Source organism: Berghia stephanieae, chromosome 6 (genome assembly GCF_034508935.2).
Source record: "Berghia stephanieae isolate SIO BIC M18660-M18661 chromosome 6, UCSD_Bste_1.3, whole genome shotgun sequence".
Lineage (NCBI taxonomy): Eukaryota > Metazoa > Mollusca > Gastropoda > Nudibranchia > Aeolidiidae > Berghia > Berghia stephanieae.
The window spans coordinates 40,960,255-40,978,347 of record NC_088365.1 but is presented as its reverse complement, the minus strand read 5'-3'; the positions used below and the strand labels follow the sequence as shown (position 1 = coordinate 40,978,347).

Sequence of the window (18,093 nt, the reverse complement as noted above, 5' to 3'; positions counted from 1 at the left end):
CTACTACTACTACTACTACTACTACTACTACTACTACTACTACTACTACTACTACTACTACTGCTTCTATTACTACTACTACTACTATTTCATCATCATCATCCTCATCATCATCATCATGACCATCATCATCATCACCATCATCATCAGCATCACCACCACCCCCACCACCACAATCATGATCATCATCATTAGCATCATCATCAACATCATCATCATCATCATCATCATCATCATCATCATCATCATCATCATCATCATGAAATATTTTACCTGTACTGTGTAGCGCCTTACTTGTGTCAGGTGTATGGTCCTGTGCTATATTATTTTAATGTTGCGCTTTGCTCGGGAACCGTTGTAAACGCTTTGTGAGTGTTTAGTGGATATTGCGCTACATAAAATCTCGCAATTCCCCTCTTCTCATACTGATACTGTAACTCCACTGTAGCTGAATTTGATATTATAATGCGTGCGTTCAAATGTCCACGTGAGCCGAGAAATGCCGGAAGTTCGGGAACGAAATTGAATCACAGGATTCTCGTTAACGTTTTAGTCTTTGCCTCTTTTTCCAGATGAGACAGAACGGGTTGAATTGAATTAGTTTTAGCAAGCAAGTAACTGTTACGTTGATGGCATTAGGGGGCATTTAGTGCTACTAGGCGTTCCCATGCTCACCTCCGTCTTGGTTTCTCTGAATTTGTTTGTTTGTTTGTTTGTTTGTTTGTTTTTTGTTGTTGTTGTTGTTGTCAATCTTTCCACTTAACTACAACAGTCTTAATTTCTTATCGTCATAGATACAAATGCCTGCTCCTCTACTTTCATGAATAAATTTAGGGGAGAAATTAGCTTCTTGTAATAGATAAAACGTGGTTAACGAAAGCATTGTGCACTATTGTCAGATGGGTTCAATATTGATAGTGAATTTGAGCATCTTGTCCATAAGTGATTCAACACTCTGTCCCCCTCTGTTTTCTTGTACCCATTGCTCTCTATGGCAATGCGACTTGTGTGATTCTTTGATTTTCGTACCATTTTTAAAGAAAGCCAAGGCATCACCATGTAGCGATGGAGATTGGATTTTTTTCTGTTTTTAGCTTGTGTTTATGATTCGCAAATTCTGATGATTTTAACAGTTTTGTTTTAGTCCTTGCTCAACTAACGCGTACATCATCCAGTCATGTCATCTTGGCTTAACCAGTTCACTGCAGTATTCTGGAAAAAAACATATTTATCAATTTGGCCAGAAATCTCGTCCTTTAAATATCGATCGATTTAAATGACCTTGGAAGAACTCTTTGCGGAATCCCATATGTGAGATTTTTCTGACCAAATTTTTAAATGCGAATTTTCCGGAGTACGGCAGTTAACGGGATAATCAGACTCCTGTTTGTACCAAAGGCATCGCTCCCTCTCCCAGTTCATTAGCTGGCAGTCTCATCAGTTAATTATCATTGTGTGTGGATTCGTTATTGTAGTATGCGGTTCTTTCTTCCATCTGATGCTATGCGTTAAGGTAAAATACTTCCAACATCTGCCATCCCAATTAACCTACCAACACACTAAACTGTAACCGTTATCGGTTATAGACTGATTGAACTAATTTAGTGAGAACTAATCACTAACAGGCTGTCTAAAATAATAACAAAGAGCTGACTGACGTCATCTCCGTTCCTTCCACAAGCCGAATATGGTTTTTAGCTGAGGCTTTATGGAATATGACTTGTTTCATATTATTTCGTTTTATTAAACATGGAGATTGGGCGTCATGTTTGCATATCACGCATATTCAATTCAGTTATGAAAAAGCAATCAACAGTAAATAAGGATAGTTATACAGATAGTAGCATCGATGTCCATGCTGCGCGCCGTCTATACAAAAGAGACAAGCGACATTTAGTGTAATCAGTAATTGGATTGCTGAAACTAATATCAACCTTTGTCCACGGTTTTGTGTCGATGCATAATGGATTATTCAATGTATTTCGTTCGATTGTTAGTCATTCGTCGGTCAATTTTAATTCTTTCTGGAAGACAAAAGCGATCAGTGCTTTACCTCACTCGAAAACTCGGGCATTCTAAAGTTCGGCACAGACAACATATAGTTTGATATAGAATGTCACATAAAAGGTTATCAGGTCTGTAAATGAATGAGGTTATTGGTTGAATGTATATAATCTTGTCGTCAAGACAACTTTATTCAAGTGATTCTATGAGGAATTTTAAGCTAAATTTTCTTTATTTATTTATTTTAGAATAATATAAACTTTGTTTTGTGTTTATTAATTATTTTTTTATTTTTAAAAATGTTATCTCTATCCTCTATTTTGAATATAACTTTGAAACGCATCCTTCCACTCCCGTTCTCCCACTTTCCTTCTCTCTCTCTCTCTCTCTCTCTCTCTCTCCTGTCTCTTTTATTTGTGTCTGTCTCTCTCTCTCTCTCTCTCTCTCTCTCTCTCTCTCTCTCTCTCTCTCTCTCTCTCTCTCTCTCTCTCTCTCTCCTTTTTAAGAACATTAAAAACATTTTTCTCTCTTTTTTTTTCAATATCTTAACAGCGGAGGTAGGGGACCACTAATAACACTATTACTGTCTAGTATTCTTCAATAACCTCCCCCCCCCCCTCCCCCCATCACCCTACCTTATTTTTGAGACATATATATATATATATATATTATATATATATATATATATATATATATATATATATATATATATATATATATATATATAGTTTTGATATAATTACGTCATCTCATTGTCGCGTTCTCTCTCTCTCTCTCTCTCTCTCTCTCTCTCTCTCTCTCTCTCTCTCTTATCTATCTCTCTCTTCCATTGCGCGCACACACACACACACACGCACACACACACACACACACACACATTAAAAAATGTTCACCTATATTATTATGTCAATCTAATGTAAATATATATGTATTGTGTGTTTACTTGAAAAAGGCCAAAGGCCGAAACGTCGTTACTTTTGTGTTGTTTATTCATGAGTCAGATTTACTCCCTTTATCTTTATCTTCAAATGAATAAGGAGTTGTCAGGAGAAGAGATGTGTTTACTTTAAAACGTTTCTAATTGTGAAGGGATAAGGAAAGCGGATGTATCGACCTATGGATTTTATTATATTATATCTGACTATATGTCTCTAGGACTCTGTATATATATATATATATATATATATATATATATATATATATATATATATATTATATATTATATATATATAAAAGACCTGACTTAAGGCCTTTCGCTTCCTAATCATCCGATCGGGACGCCTCGGCTGCCTCTCTAATCATCCGTGTCATTTCCTTCCACTGTTCACGGTCTTGTCCTGTGGATGCTAATTTCCCAAGGCCTTCCTTTGATTTTAATACTTTGTTATTTTGAAGGCGTTTTAGGTCTTTATTGAGGACAGTGTGAATTGACGTGGGTGGTCTACCTTGTTATTTCTTGTGTCCGGATGTGGTGAAAAAAGTATTCATGGCTTTATTAGCTGGTATATTTACATCTCTTCTGAGTATATGCCCAAAAAGCCGCCATCTTGCCTCAAAGATTTGAATGGATAAGGGTCTTTCATTGCATTTTTCATACAGTGTTTTATTCCTTATTTTTGTGGGGTATCGTATATTCAGGACTCTTTTCAGTTGTTTTCTATGGAATCTGTCTAATCTTTGCTCTTCGACTCCAGTCAGTGCCCATGTTCCGCAGTTGTATATAAGCACGGATTTTACAAGGGTTGTGTATAATTAGATTTTAGTATTTAATTTAATTTAATCTTTTCTAATCCATATATGTAATAATTTATTTAGTTCAGCCGTCGATAAACTGTTTCTTCTTTCTACATCTTCCTTGTCTCCTATTAATGATCCTACTCTTTTTCGTGGCTCTCCATTCATATATATATATATATATATATATATATATATATATATATATATATATATATATATATATATATATATATATATATATATTATATATATATAATTCAAGTTTGGTTATGATCAACTTCTGCAATATTGTTTCTAGCATTCTCGCTCTCATCAGAAAGTGAAAGTGAAAGTAGATTGTTGTGTTATCATATTATTCCGGCTTCAATATTATGATGGTTGGTAATTACACAAAAGATGTTTGTTTCTATGTCTGCATGAAGATGTTAGTTCGTTTCTTCTGTTGAGTGTTGCCATGTTCGGTTTTGTGATGTAGAATTTTTCTTCCAAGCAGAGGTTGCAAATCTTAGAAGAGAGGGACTACGACTGTGCTCTGGGGATTATTTTCTATGTAATGCTGTGTTGTATTTTTCTTTCTTTGAGGTTCCAAATGTGTTCCCTTAGTGTAGTGGAATGTCGTTTGTGTATGTTATGGAATCAAGATTTATGCAGGTTGTATCGGTTTTGAATGAACACTCGTGTAACTGTGTTACACCACGTTTTGAGTCGCCTGGCAAATGCCGTTTAGTGGGCATGTTGCCTGGGTCCTGCAGTTGCATTTTTTCTCTAGGTTGTTTTTGGGCTGAGCTGGCTGTGATAGTTTTCGTTTGTTATTTGGAGGAAATAATGTTTTGTATGTTTGGCATGCAGGTGTATCTATTTTGTTGGTGTTTTTGTTCATGATGGAATGTAGGACGTGACCTGGAGGGAAGAATTTTTGTAGTAGATTGAGGAATTTGTTACCGATAGAGGTTGTCACGTTCTTGCTGTAGGGTGGGTTGAACCGTGTTATATTAACAAAAGATATCGCTCAGTCTCTCTTTTTAATTGTCATTGTCTACCCGTTGTGAAGACTATGCCCAGCCCCTCGCCTCCTAGTAAACAGATGACAACACAAACCCATACTGCAAAGCCCGTCCTATTTTGTCTCTAATAGAGTGGTGACATGTCACGATTTCTTCCACGATGAAATCATGACATTTTTTTGGATTGATTTCTTGAACTTACCATATTTTGAGGACGAAAATATGGTTGCGATTAACCGAAGTTTGTTGCAATTAACCAGTGACTTTTATATAAAATTGATTGCGTTTCTTGGGAAATGCTAGTTCAACGTGTTGAATCACCAACACACGAGGCTGGCAACATACTTGATCTAGTCATTTCTCATTCAGATGACAATTGAATACACGATGTTCATGTTGAACATAATCACATCTCAGATCATAACAGTGTAATATTTTATCTAAACGCTACAAAATCACGATTCCAATGCAAGACGATAACATACAGGAAATCGTCATCTATTGATAAGGAGAGTTTTAAGTAGGACATCGTAAAGTCAAATTTAATTAATTTAGTACAGAATGCAGAATCTGTTGAAACGAAGTTATTCATCTTCAATAAAACTACTTCTGATGTTTACGCACCCTTAATCACGAAAACCATAACGATGAGACCTGAAACGAAATGGTTCTCAGAAGAAATTCGACAATCAAAAACTATGAGAAGAGCAGCCGAGAAGACCTGGCGCAACACAAAGCTTACGGTCTACAAAGACGTCTACATTAGAGAGAAAAATAGTCCAAACGAACTTATAAAGAATGCAAAACGTTGTTTCGTGAGAGAAAATATCTCCAAGCAGTAAGGAAGTATATAAGATTCTGAACAATCTTATAAACCACGAAACCTCATCGCCACTGCCAAAGCACATAGATGATACAAAATTGTCAGATTCAACCATAATTTTGAAGATAAAATATTAAAAATTCGTTCTGATCTTGTTGGATCTACGGAAGAGGATAACAACTACCACTCAAGGCCCCTGCCACTAACTAGTTTTTATCTGAATTTTCCACTGCAAAAAAAAGAAGAGATAAGTGAAATAATTTAAAAGGCTCCAAACAAACACTGTACTCCAGATCCTATACCAACGTGTATCTTAAAGTCATGCCTTGAGAAAGTTGTGCCAGCAATAACATCAATCGTGAATTTCTCACTAGAGCACGCTGATTTTCCAAATATGTGTGAATAACTTTATTTTCGTCTGCCAGACTCGAAGGGGGATAATTTGTTGTCCATAAATTAAACACGTGCTATTCTATATATATCATCACAACCAGGATAATAGGGGTGTGGAACACCAACATCTACTGCTACCGTGTTGATATTCCCTAGATTTAAAAAAGAACCATATTTTTTAATCTTCGTGTCATTGTAAGGGAATTTTAATCCGTTATGGCTTTTCTTTCTAATTTGTTAAACCATTGTCTTTTGTTTTGTCTACCGACAAGATGGACATTTTAACCCCGCTCTTTTTAAATTCCAAAGTAAATATCCTCGCATTTCTATGGATTATTTTTGATTTGTCGTTGTCTCTTTGTCAAGCGTTGCTTTCGTCATAAATATCAGAAACTGCACTGGTCGTTTCGTTTCTTTTTCTGACATGAATAATTGGAACAGCCGTCAACAACGCTGCTTTATACTTGCTATGGAGTAGCGTCTTTGCCAACAACTATCATTATCACGCTACTAACATCAGGTAGCTTTATCCCCATGTATAATGTGCCTAATTCTAATAGTCTAATGCGTTATGACCTTGATAATTATCATTCGCTGCCAGAAATAAGTTGTGCCTCATGATTACCACGCTGCTTTCGGTATTAGTCAAAGACCCCTTACTGTCAACGAGAATGGCACAGAATTAATACTATCTTCGTCTAATGCTTCTTGTATATTCTACCTTGTTTCGTCATATATCTACCATTGATTTGCTTTCGGCTTATTTTGAGATTACAGAGCTGAAACACACGACCTTACCGCATTGTCAGTGATAACATAATGTGCCTTGACTCGATTATATAGTGGTAAAGCAATTGGTTTTTTATGTTCGAAACATTGAAAATTATGATCTTTGCCTAAACATCGTATTCTTCATGGGAGTTTCCCAAATCTTGGAATGGGATTGTATAGTTATAAGACTCGTATAAATAATAGTAGACCCTGCTTGGTCAAAATTGGTTCCATGGAAGTAAATTGGTAAACTCGTTAAGTGTTGATGAACACAATTAGACACGTCCGAAAGTATTGACTTTATCAATTGTTAAGTGTTCGTACAAAAATGACGACTTACAGGCGACTGGTTTTCTATGAAATTGAAATATGCCACATTGTGAAGCTCATTGAGCATGGTTACCCTTTAGAAATAAAAATATAAATGTTCGTTTTTATTTTTCTTAATTTAAAGAATATTTTTTTTTTAAATATTTTTCATCTAAAATACACTATAGGCAGTTGAAAAATGGAAGAGTTTACTATTTCCCCCTTGATGCCGTCTGTTGTACATCGACAAAGCACCTTTTGATCTTTTGGTCAGAAAAAAAATGTATTCTCGTATAGTGATTGATTCACATATTTTACGGCTTTTCCTAATGTTTTTAACCCGAAACTTCTCCACGGATTAAAAACACTGATGTCTAGATTGCTGTGTTGACAGTTCTTTGTTATGTTTGAATAGTATATGGATGTGAGTATTACTGAGAACACTTTCACCATCACTGGCACAAGGATTATCATCGTCGTTTTCATTGTCAATCTTGACTACTACTAGTGTCCTACGATCACCACAACTCCAATCACCGTCATCACCACCACCATGACCACCACCACCAAACTTGTTGGTGTTTGAGGTCGTGGGACATACCCTTAAAAGTTAAAAATGTGATTATGCAAATTAGCCATTTTAAGCTCGTGACGTATACGTAAATATTTCTCGCCAAATTTTATACTTTTGCAAGAGCTTTTAATTATGGGGTTACCATCAAATTGAAGCATAAATTACCATAAGATGTTCATGATTTTTAAAAAACAAACCAAATTTTTAAAAAACAAACAAAACAGTGCTCCATCGGTTTAAATGAAACGAGCAACTGTATAGATGTCCCTCACAAAGACAAGGTCCGGATAAGCGGATTAGAAGTATTCATTACCCACCACAAGATTCGCCGAACAGGAATTCATTGCCGCTTCTGTAGCAATATGATAGTGCTTACTTTCCACCAAATCCAACAGACCCAGCTACCGAAGCACAATAAATAATGCAAATTGACAGTACTACTCAGTCTAATTGATTCAATCAGAAGAATATGAAATAGAATCTTCGACACGGATTCGAGCAATCCCGTACTTAAATTGAAAATCGCTACTTATTGATATTCAGGCATTAATGGGAGCGATCTATATTCATGTTTTCGTCCAACCAGGTCATCAATCACATGATTTGTTGCTGTACAATGATTGGATATTTCTTAACATATGTAAACACGCTGCTTTGTTTATGAACGTTGTAAACATACCCTTGTGTCAAGCTGAATCAAATGACCAATCGTGGTGTTAGATATTTAAAAATCTGTGAACACTTTTCATTAAATGGGTCAGTTTGAGCACATTTTGCAATGTGACCAATGACCTCGAGCTCATGGAAAGTTAATATAGATCATGCCCATTGTCAATAGGATAACAGGAACTTATCGTTTGATGCAAAAAAAAAACGTATTCAAAGGGGGTTTTTTCCCCTTTTTAAGTAGATTTGATAATGATGAGGATACAAAACTATGTGCGGCTATGTGGTCTTGTGATATGACACTCACTTTCGGATCGGATGGTTCTGGGTTCGAGCCTCGCTCGGCGCATAGTTGAGTCCTTGAAAATGCTCTTTACTCACATTCTCTCACCGTACTCGGGTGTAAAATAAGTACCCTGTGCGTTAACAGCGTTACTCTGTCGGAAAAAAATTGTAATATTGCCTAACAAGCGTCATGTTTCGTTCTACATGTTAAGCGTTGCTGTTGGTCAGGGACCCCTTGTAAAGCGCTTTGAGCACGTTTAGTGGAGATTGCGCTATATAAAAGCTGAATTTTTTTTAAAAACATGTTTTGCCTGTCTAGGTGTAATCATGAAATGACCGGCTTTATGTGACCATGATTGTGGTATGAATTACTTGCCTTTTAATACAATTTGTCTCCCTCTGACTGGCGAAATGATCTAAAATACGTGGCTTTTAAGTGATAAAGTTAGGAGCCAAGATTTGTGGTTGAAATCACTTTGACTTGTGTGCCTCTATGATAATGTAATGCAGAACGCTCGTCATTATCTTTATTTAAGTATAGAGAAATGTTCTGGGTATATCCAATAATGATCAAAAGTAACGTTACATGTTTTGTTGTATGTCACTCTCTTTACATACAAAATAAATCCACAAGTGCTATATATCAGCTGAGAGGGGAAGGGGAAAGAATTCACAAAATCACAAGTTATTGATCAAAAAAAAATTTATTCAAACTGAGATTTGCAACTCGGCAGAAATCGTTTTTGTAATCAATATTTCATGTGGCCCCTTCAGTATCAAGCAAGAGCCTTACTTTATGATAAAGATCTGAACAATTGTGTATGAAAGGAGTCAGAAAATGCAAGAAAGAAAAAAACAAGAAAAACACATCCCAAAAAATTAGTTTACCTGGACTGGGGATCGAACCTCAGACCTTCTGTATACCGGTCAATTACACCACAGAGGTTCCCAATAGTTGGGACAATTTTGATACCTATATTCTTCACAAGGACAAGCGATTAGTCTCTATCTCTGACTTTGAAAAAATCGTATTTCATGTGAGCTGACTAAGCAAGCATTGTACGCTGTGAAACCTCGCTTGCATGAAACAACACATAGACTACACTGATTTTGTTGGGATGTTTTTTTTCTTGTATTTTTCTTTCTTGCTTTATCTGGCACAAAGTGTAACACTTGTTCAGATCTTTATCTTACACCGGTGATGCCTCGTGGATATTGTAAGAGTTTCGGTATCTAGTTATTTTGGTTCAAACTTTATTTATAAAAGTAAATGTTCACCTTTGTCTCTTATTGTAAAGGACATTTTTTGAGTGATTATATTTGAGAACGCATTTATTCCAGGGGATTCCTATCTGGTGACATTAAGGGTTCAACATTCTTGTAGTGTTTGCAAAACTTATGGGATGTTGAGCGTTAAATCTCCTGTTATCATTTATGTCCATTGATGTATATGGTTGTAAGCTTATTGATGCAAACCGTGACTTTATTCACCTCACATGAAATCCGATTTTTTCAAGTTCTTGACTAAAGTCAATCAGAGATAGAGACTAATCGCTAGTCCGCGTCATGAAAACGGCCCATATCTTGAAAGCAACATTCTTCTTTTTTTTTCATCCACAGAGCAAGAAAACCATTGGAGACTTCTGGTAAGACGTTTGTTAAAATTGTAAGATTTAATGTTTTTCAAGAAATCTAACAATTATTTAATAATTTTCATAGAATTCTTTCAGAGAATATAAAGTAAAGGCATAAATTAGTGATTTAGATAAGACGATTATTATAATGGAAATTTATTGCGCTTTGGAGGAAGGGGAATTTACGGAAAATAGGATAATTCCCTTTCAGTGACATGGATCGTATTTGATAGTGCCGAGCCGTTCTAACCTTGATAAGGGACCGCGGCTCTCGATTCCTGGAAAATGAGAACCTCAAGGACCGTTTCCGGTTCTTGTTTGACCTTGGCATAAGGTCCAGTTTCTAACACCTGTTCTTCTTCTACATTGGACCTTCTCGAAGATCGCTTTAGTCCCACCTCCTCCACCCCACACACGATAGGGCAGCGACCGATAAGGAGAGATGTGTCTTGCTCGGCTTAAATTAAATTTAAGAGGGTTGGGTGCGGTAACGTGCATAGAAAGTAAGTGAGGAGAATGTGAGAGAGGCAAAGCAGAGAACCGAAGAAATATTGCGCCTGAATAAAGATGGATCTCCTGTAATAGGAGAATGTCTACGCGATGGACGCCAGTATCTGTCATAAAAGCTCTTTTTTTTTTTGCCATACTCTGGCTTTCGATATTGAGGGACAATATATGTGTCTGTTCGCCTATCCCTATATCACATTTTCCAACTTAAGTCGTTAGCGCGGCGATCCCGACGATACTATTTGACTAGCGGCTGACCGCTTCGCCATTGAGCGTTAGACATGGACGTAAACATAATAACATAGTGTGTGGAGCCCCATAATTAAATGCCTCCAGCATCCTCCATCAACGGCGAGGCGGTGGTCCTTGAGGAGCAGCAGCTTCTAATAGCGTCACACTGCTATCAACGCTCGACTAGATGCTCTGCGGTCTCGGGCTCTTTGTCACAACGCCTAAATATGGGACAGGTGGAAAGTCCCTACTGACGAAACAACCCTGCCTTTAGGCAGGTTCTGGGCCGAAGTCGATTCGCCGCCATTAATGCCTCCTGCAAATTCTCTCCTTTTTTTCAAGGAGCCTACGTCCCCATCCCCTCGAGGGACTAAATTTGTCCAAGTCGACTTCCAACCCTGTCCGTCAGGGAAGCCAAGTACAAGGGTTGCTGGGACGTTTTTCGGCTCGAAACAGAGGCACTGTCCACTAGGCATTTGAATTCCTCTCTCTGTTTTGTTAAGCCAGTCAGCTGTAGTCGTCTCCCGCCGGACATCGGGAGGCTGGATTGCTGCCATTAACGGGCGATATTCCTTTAGGCATTGTTGCCAGCGTTCCTGACACTATATGCATGGACTTGCGAAGTTTTACATCTACCTTCTCAAAGTTCTTCGGATTCGGCTCATGTCGGAGAAGGTTGTCCCCAACGAGGATGTTCGATTTCCGAGTGTGCCAGCCACTGCATAGATGGAATGCTGTAGTCTTTAATTCAGAAAAGTGAGTGGAGCAGGCACTTATGTTGGTAACAACAAGAGATGAAGTGAGTAGAAAAGTGCCAGAAGACAATAGAGAATAAAAAAAATTTCGCGGGGGTGGTGGGGTTTGAACCCGCGACCTAATTGGTACGACAACTCCGCCTGGCCGGTGAGAGCGTGACTCTACCGTATGAGCTATCCACGAACACAAAAATATTCGTATCAAACTCAGGTCATTTCTAGAGCTCTCTCTCACCGACTTCTGGAGACCGCGGGTTCGCCACACAGCATCGCGAAGTTACCTGGCCAGCAGTTAAGCTTAATAGCCAATATTCTCAACACAAACATATAACATAGAAACGATTGAGACATTGAGTATGCTCCGGTATATGGGGTGAATTTTTAATTCAGAAAAGTGAGTGGAGCAGGCACTTATGTTGGTAACAACAAAAGATGAAGTGAGTAGAAAAGTGCCAGAAGACAATAGAGAATAAAAAATTTTTTTAACAATCTTCAGATACCATTTGTTAAAGTGGCATTTGAGTTTGGTAACATCCTCACTGAGTAGGTTTTCGAAACAAGTCCAAATCTTACTTCGAGTAACGAGTGCCCAGTAATATTTTTCGTTCGCAATGGACACTTTCATTTATAAACCCCTCACATATCATCGCCCACCCGAGCTCTACAGTCCCAATAGGTATTTTTACTAACGAGACCTCGCAGGCGGGACCCAACTGGCTATGTGGGCTCTCCGTCCAAAGTTACTAATATCTTTTGTCGCTCGCATTTCCGCTATGAAGCTCGATTTCCCTTAATAAAACCCATTCATTTCATCATCCTCTGTCCACACCTTACTGAGTAATGATGCCCAGTTGTCCGCGTATCCCCGCCTCTGGGGGGTGAGGGGGTGGGGGGGGGGGGGTGTGCGTCATGTCACTAATGTAGACACCAAACATTGGTGCTAGTACAATTCCCTGAGGGGCTCTATTCCTCGGTTTCCTGACTTTGTGTCCTAAGGTGACGTGGAATTGTCTTTCGCCTAGAATAGAAGATAGCTCCAAGATTTTGTCACCTTAAGGTTTTTGCAAGTTTCAGCATTAACCCTTCACACCAGACCATATCATAGGCCGCCAATAGGTCTATAAATACAACACCAGTTTGTTGTTTCCGCTTTTACCCTGCTTCAATATGCTCTGTAAGGGCAATGACCTGCTCCGTTGTGCTACCCTTCGCTGAAGCCCGCCTCCTCGGGCCCATGTTTCAAAAGTTTGTACAGTCAGCTCAGATGTGATACGGTCAGTCTCCTTCGCCGGTTTCCCTGGCTTCAAGATGGCAACTATCCTAGGGTGCTTGTGGAAGCTTTCCTTTTGCAAGGCGTCGGACTAAGTTAGTCTCCTAACTAGGCCCGTGCCCTGGGGCCCAGATGCGTCACCATATCCGAATATATGCCATCTATCCCTGCTGCTTTTCAGTTCTTAACATTGCTATTGGCTGAACCTACGTGCAGCCGTCGCACAGTTCCGGTCGGGATCCAATTTCTTTATCACTCGCCAAGCGTGGCGACTAGATTGTGTAAAGTCAAGACCTTCCACGCTCCTTTTTATGGCGGGAGCCCTTGAAAGTACCCTTGGCTGTATGATCATGCACTAGGTGCAGATCGTTACAGTCCATCCATGTACGAAGATGTCTTCTCACCTCGTTGTAGTCTCGGTAGCTCCACTCACGGTGGTGAGTATCAAAGTCTCCCAGTCAGATGGAAGCGACCTGTGGTGTAGTCCAGGTCGCTTTTGGTGGTTTGTATATTATGTTGTGCAAATAAAAACCACCCGTCTCATCGGAAATTCTATTCACCCCAATGCTGTCAGTAACGCTCTCTATGACCTTCGAAGGCTCTTTAGCGTAAACGCTTTCACCCCCTTTGAGCCTCGAAGTGTTTTCTCGTTTACCACCGTATAGCCTTGGTTATGGAATCGAGAAGATTGCGTGCCTGAATAATGATGATGATGATGTTGATGATGATGATGGTGATAATGATGATGATGATGGTGATGATGATGATGATAATATAATAATAATAATAATAATGATAATAATAATAATAATAATAATAATAATAATAATAATATATAATACTTGTATAGTGCATAACCATTACTAGGTCACGCTTCACAGTTACAAGAATGACAATCTAAGAAAACACTAACATGCACACACACACACACACACACACACACACACAAATAGACATACTTTCAGTTATTACTCAAAAGAAGAAGAAGAAGAAGAAGAAGAAGAAGAAGAAAGCAAAACCCCCAAAACCCCATCTATATAAGAGAAATGTGAAACACTGACATAGATTTAAAAAATAAAGATGAATAAAGATAGGTCTCAGGTAATAGAAGAATGTCAACGCTATGGACTTTGAGAAAAGCTCATTTCTTTGCCATACTTTGGCACTCGATATTGAGGGACAATATATGCCTCTGCTTGCCGACCCCATAAATGCATTTTCCAGCTAAAGTTGAGTTTAGACGCTGGCTGCATTGAGCGTGCCAGCTACCCTGACATGGATGTAATCATAATAACATTTTGTGAGGAGCCCAAGATGGCCGAAGCCATTTGGGCACCGGGATGGATCGCCATTTAGTCACAAATCTGGGCGGATCGTTCATGGCACCCGCGTATTGGCTCGACATCCGGGATGGTCTAGTGCCACTACCACATCACCTCAGTATCCGGGTTGTCTGGACTTCTTGCCCCTCGACGTTCCCGATCACTAGGTCACAAATGACTTCCGGTAAAAACAACGCTTGCACGTTGCTACTGAAGAAAAGTGTCTTAACGTCAATCAATGATTCATCGACCAAATCAAATGTATTGTCGATCTTTACGATGAGGTTCTAATTTCCCGTGAGTTGCTCATCTTTCACGAATTTTCTTTTCACCACGACTCCTTCGCAGCCAGTTTCTCTCAGAACATCAACTTCCTGCTTTCCGACGATTCATCTCATCACAGGTAAGTTCTGGTTCTCGGCCCGTCCATATCCACTGCAGGATCCACAGCTAGTCACAGGCACACTGACTTGAATACTACTGTCCTTAAATTTGCCTTTTTTATGTGTGACTAAATTTGATCCAACCCTGTGCCCGAATAGCAGCCCTATCCCGGGCGCCACACTACTATCTTTATGTCGAGTCCAAATCAGTCCCGTCGATGGCGAAGCGGTCTGCCGCCTAGCCAAATAATACCGCGCTCGTGCCGCCAGTGTCGTCGGCACGTTCGAGAAAAAAGCAAGCGTCCCACTCATCAATCGATTCGCGGCCTGCCGATCGGAAAATGCGACGGCGGGGATGGCGAACTGACGCATATATTGTCCCTGAACGTCGAGAGCCAGAGTATGGCAAAAAATGAGCTTTTATCAAAGCTATTGGCCGCCCATAGCGTAGACATCCTCCTGTTACAGGAGACCCACCTTTACTCAGGCGCGCAATCTTCCCGATTCCAGATCCCAGGCTATACGGTGGTCCAAGGCGAGGACACTTCGAGGCTCAAAGGAGGGGTTAGCGTTTACGCTAAAGAGCTATCGAAAGTAAGGGTCATTGAGAGCGTAACGGACAGCAATGGGGTGAACCGAATTTCCGTGGAAGTAGGTGGACTGTGTTTGCATAATATATACAAACCTTCTTGAGCGACTTGGACTACACCACCGGTACCGGTGGTCAGCCATCCTTCCATCTGTCTGGGAGACTTTAATAGCCACTATCACGAATGGGGCTACCGAGACTGCAACGAGGCAGGAAGACAACTCCGCTCATGGATGGACGGTAATGATCTACACCTAGTGTACGATCCTACAGCCAAGGGTACCTTCCGGGGTACCCGCCATAAGAAGGAGTATACTCCAGACCTCACCCTCGTTACGAAAGGCGCGAACGGTGAACCGCTGCAGGTGAAGCGAACAGTCCTCGGGGACTTTCCGCATAGCCAGCACAGGCCGGTTCTTGTCACAGCTGGGGTGACAATACCGAGGGTGCAGTCTCTCCTACTTTGCAGATGGAACTTCAGGAAGGCTGACTGAATTCAGTTCCTATATCGAGCAGGTTTGCCCTGCCATTCCTCCCAAGTCCAAGAATATAACCAGATTTAGCAGGCTACTACTGGTTAAGAGCGCTCAACGCTCTATTCCACGGGGCAAACGGAAATTCTACACCCCTTGCTGGACAGCAGAGTCGGAAGAGCTGTACCGAGAGTACCAGCAGACCCAGTCCCAGGACGCAGCCGATAGACTACTTCAGTCTCTGGCAGAGGGAAGGAAGCAACGGTGGCAGGAGACCGTGGAAAGTCTCGACTTTACACACTCCAGCCGCCACGCTTGGCGTTTGATAAAGAAATTGGACCCAGATCGGAATTACGCGAGGGCTGCACCGAAGTGTGAGGCAGACACAATTGCCAAGAACATTAATAGCCGTAGCAAACGGGTCCCTAATCAGGCTTTTGAGCGCGGTGTCCGCAAGGCGTACCGTACGATTTTGGACTCGTTACCTGCGGAGGAGTCGGACTGGACGACCCCGTTCAGTCCCCGAGAAGTGGGTGCAGCCATTAGCGAAGTGAAGAACGGCAAAGCAGCAGGGATAGATGGTGTATATCCCGATATGGTGACGCATCTGGGCCCCAGGGCACAGGCCTGGCTGGCAGAGGCAATGTCCGACGTCCTTGCAAAAGGAAAGCTTCCACAAGTGTGGAAGCATGCGAAGATAGTTGCCATCCTGAAGCCAGGGAAACCGGCGAAGGAGGCCGACAGTTACAGACCCATATCGCTGCTGAGCTGTCTTTACAAATTGTTGGAGCGTGTTCTATTAAACCGATGGGGGCCGGTCCTAGACGCTGCCCTGCCACCCGAGCAGGCAGGCTTCAGGGAAGGGAGGTGCACCACGGGTTCGAGAGAAAACAGCAAACAGGTGCTGTCTTTATAGACCTATCAGCGGCGTACGATACGGTCTGGTGAGAAGGGTTGATGCTCAAACTTGCAAAAATCATAAGGTGCAAAAAGACCTTAAAGTTGTTCTCTTTGATCTTAGGGGAAAGGCAATTCCACGTCGCGCTGGGAGACGCCCCGAGCAAAGTAAGGAAATTGAAGAATGGGGTCCCTCAGGGTTCGGTACTTGCGCCAATGTTGTTTAACGTTTACATTAGCGATATGCCGAACACTTCCTCCCTGAGGCTGGGATACGCGGACGACTGGGCACTCGTTACTCAGAGTATAGTGTGGGCCCGTCTCGAGAGCGTACTCAGCGAGGACGTCACCAGACTCAAATCCTACTTCGACAAGTGGTACCTGAAGATGAACACCTCAAAAACTGTGGCCACTGCATTCCACTTATGCAGTGCTTGGCACACCCGCAAACTGAATGTCCTAGTCGGGGACCAGCCACTCCATATGAGCCGCATCCAAAGTATTTAGGGGTGACGTTGGATCGCAGCCTTACCTATCGGGTGCATCTCGAAGGGGTTGCCCGGAAGATAGAGAAGCGGAATAGTCTTCTGAGGAAGCTGGCGGGATCGACTTGGGGCGCTAGCCAAGCGCTCCTGAGAACGTCCGCCTTGGCACTATGCTATTCCACCGCGGAGTATTGCGCTCCAGTGTGGGGTAGAAGCAGAAACGTTGAGAAGGTGGATGTAAAACGTCGCAAGTCGATGCACATAGTGTCAGGAACGCTAGCAACAACCCCAAGAGAATGGGGCCCGATGATGGCAGCGATCCAGCCCCCCGATGTCCGGAGGGAGACGATTACGGCAAACTGGCTGAGTAAGATCAAAGAGAGAGGGAATGGGGATACCCCTCTCATGCGCATTATGGACGGTGTCCCCGTTAAGTCCCGGCAACCCTTGTACGCAGAATCCCTGACTACGGACAGAGCTGCACATACGAGATGGTCGGTTTGGACGAATTCAATCCCTCGTGGGGGCGGGGACCTACACTCCTCTAAGCTTGGTGAGAAGTTGCCAGGCTTTGATACTAGTAAGAGGAGACACTGGGTAGCTTAGCTGCGAATCGGCTTCGGTCGAGGAGCTGCCTAACGGCAAGTGCGTTACATCGGTGGGGTCTAACTACTTGTCCAATATGTCCACGCTTCTTCTTCTTCTTCTTCGTCTTGTGGAAACCTCCAATATTGTCGAGGATCACTCTACAGTTTGTAGGGTTTTACATTTTAAACTTGCTAAAAACTCTGCACATAATACTAATTTTAAAAAATAAAAAATAAAACACACATAGATTAAAAAGTCACGTTGTGAACTCTAGCAATGGCGTGAAGGCATGTTGGCAACCGTTTTCAGCCACTTCAGCTGGGAGGCTATTCCATAGTCGGGCAGTGGAAGGGAAAAACGAATACATGTGGGCGTCTGTTTTTGATGTTGGGA

General features: G+C 41.2%; 1 protein-coding gene across 4 annotated transcripts in view; it reads left to right on the top strand.

The window, feature by feature from the left end:
* Positions 1-18,093, top strand: part of LOC144975032 (protein deacetylase HDAC6-like) — a 331,648-nt gene that overhangs the window by 286,042 nt on the left and 27,513 nt on the right. For all 4 annotated transcript variants that reach the window (XM_078918681.1, XM_078918683.1, XM_078918680.1 and 1 more), the window contains one exon: positions 10,187-10,212. In XM_078918681.1, the coding sequence (XP_078774807.1) occupies positions 10,187-10,212 (26 nt within the window). The remainder of the gene's footprint in view (positions 1-10,186; positions 10,213-18,093) is intronic.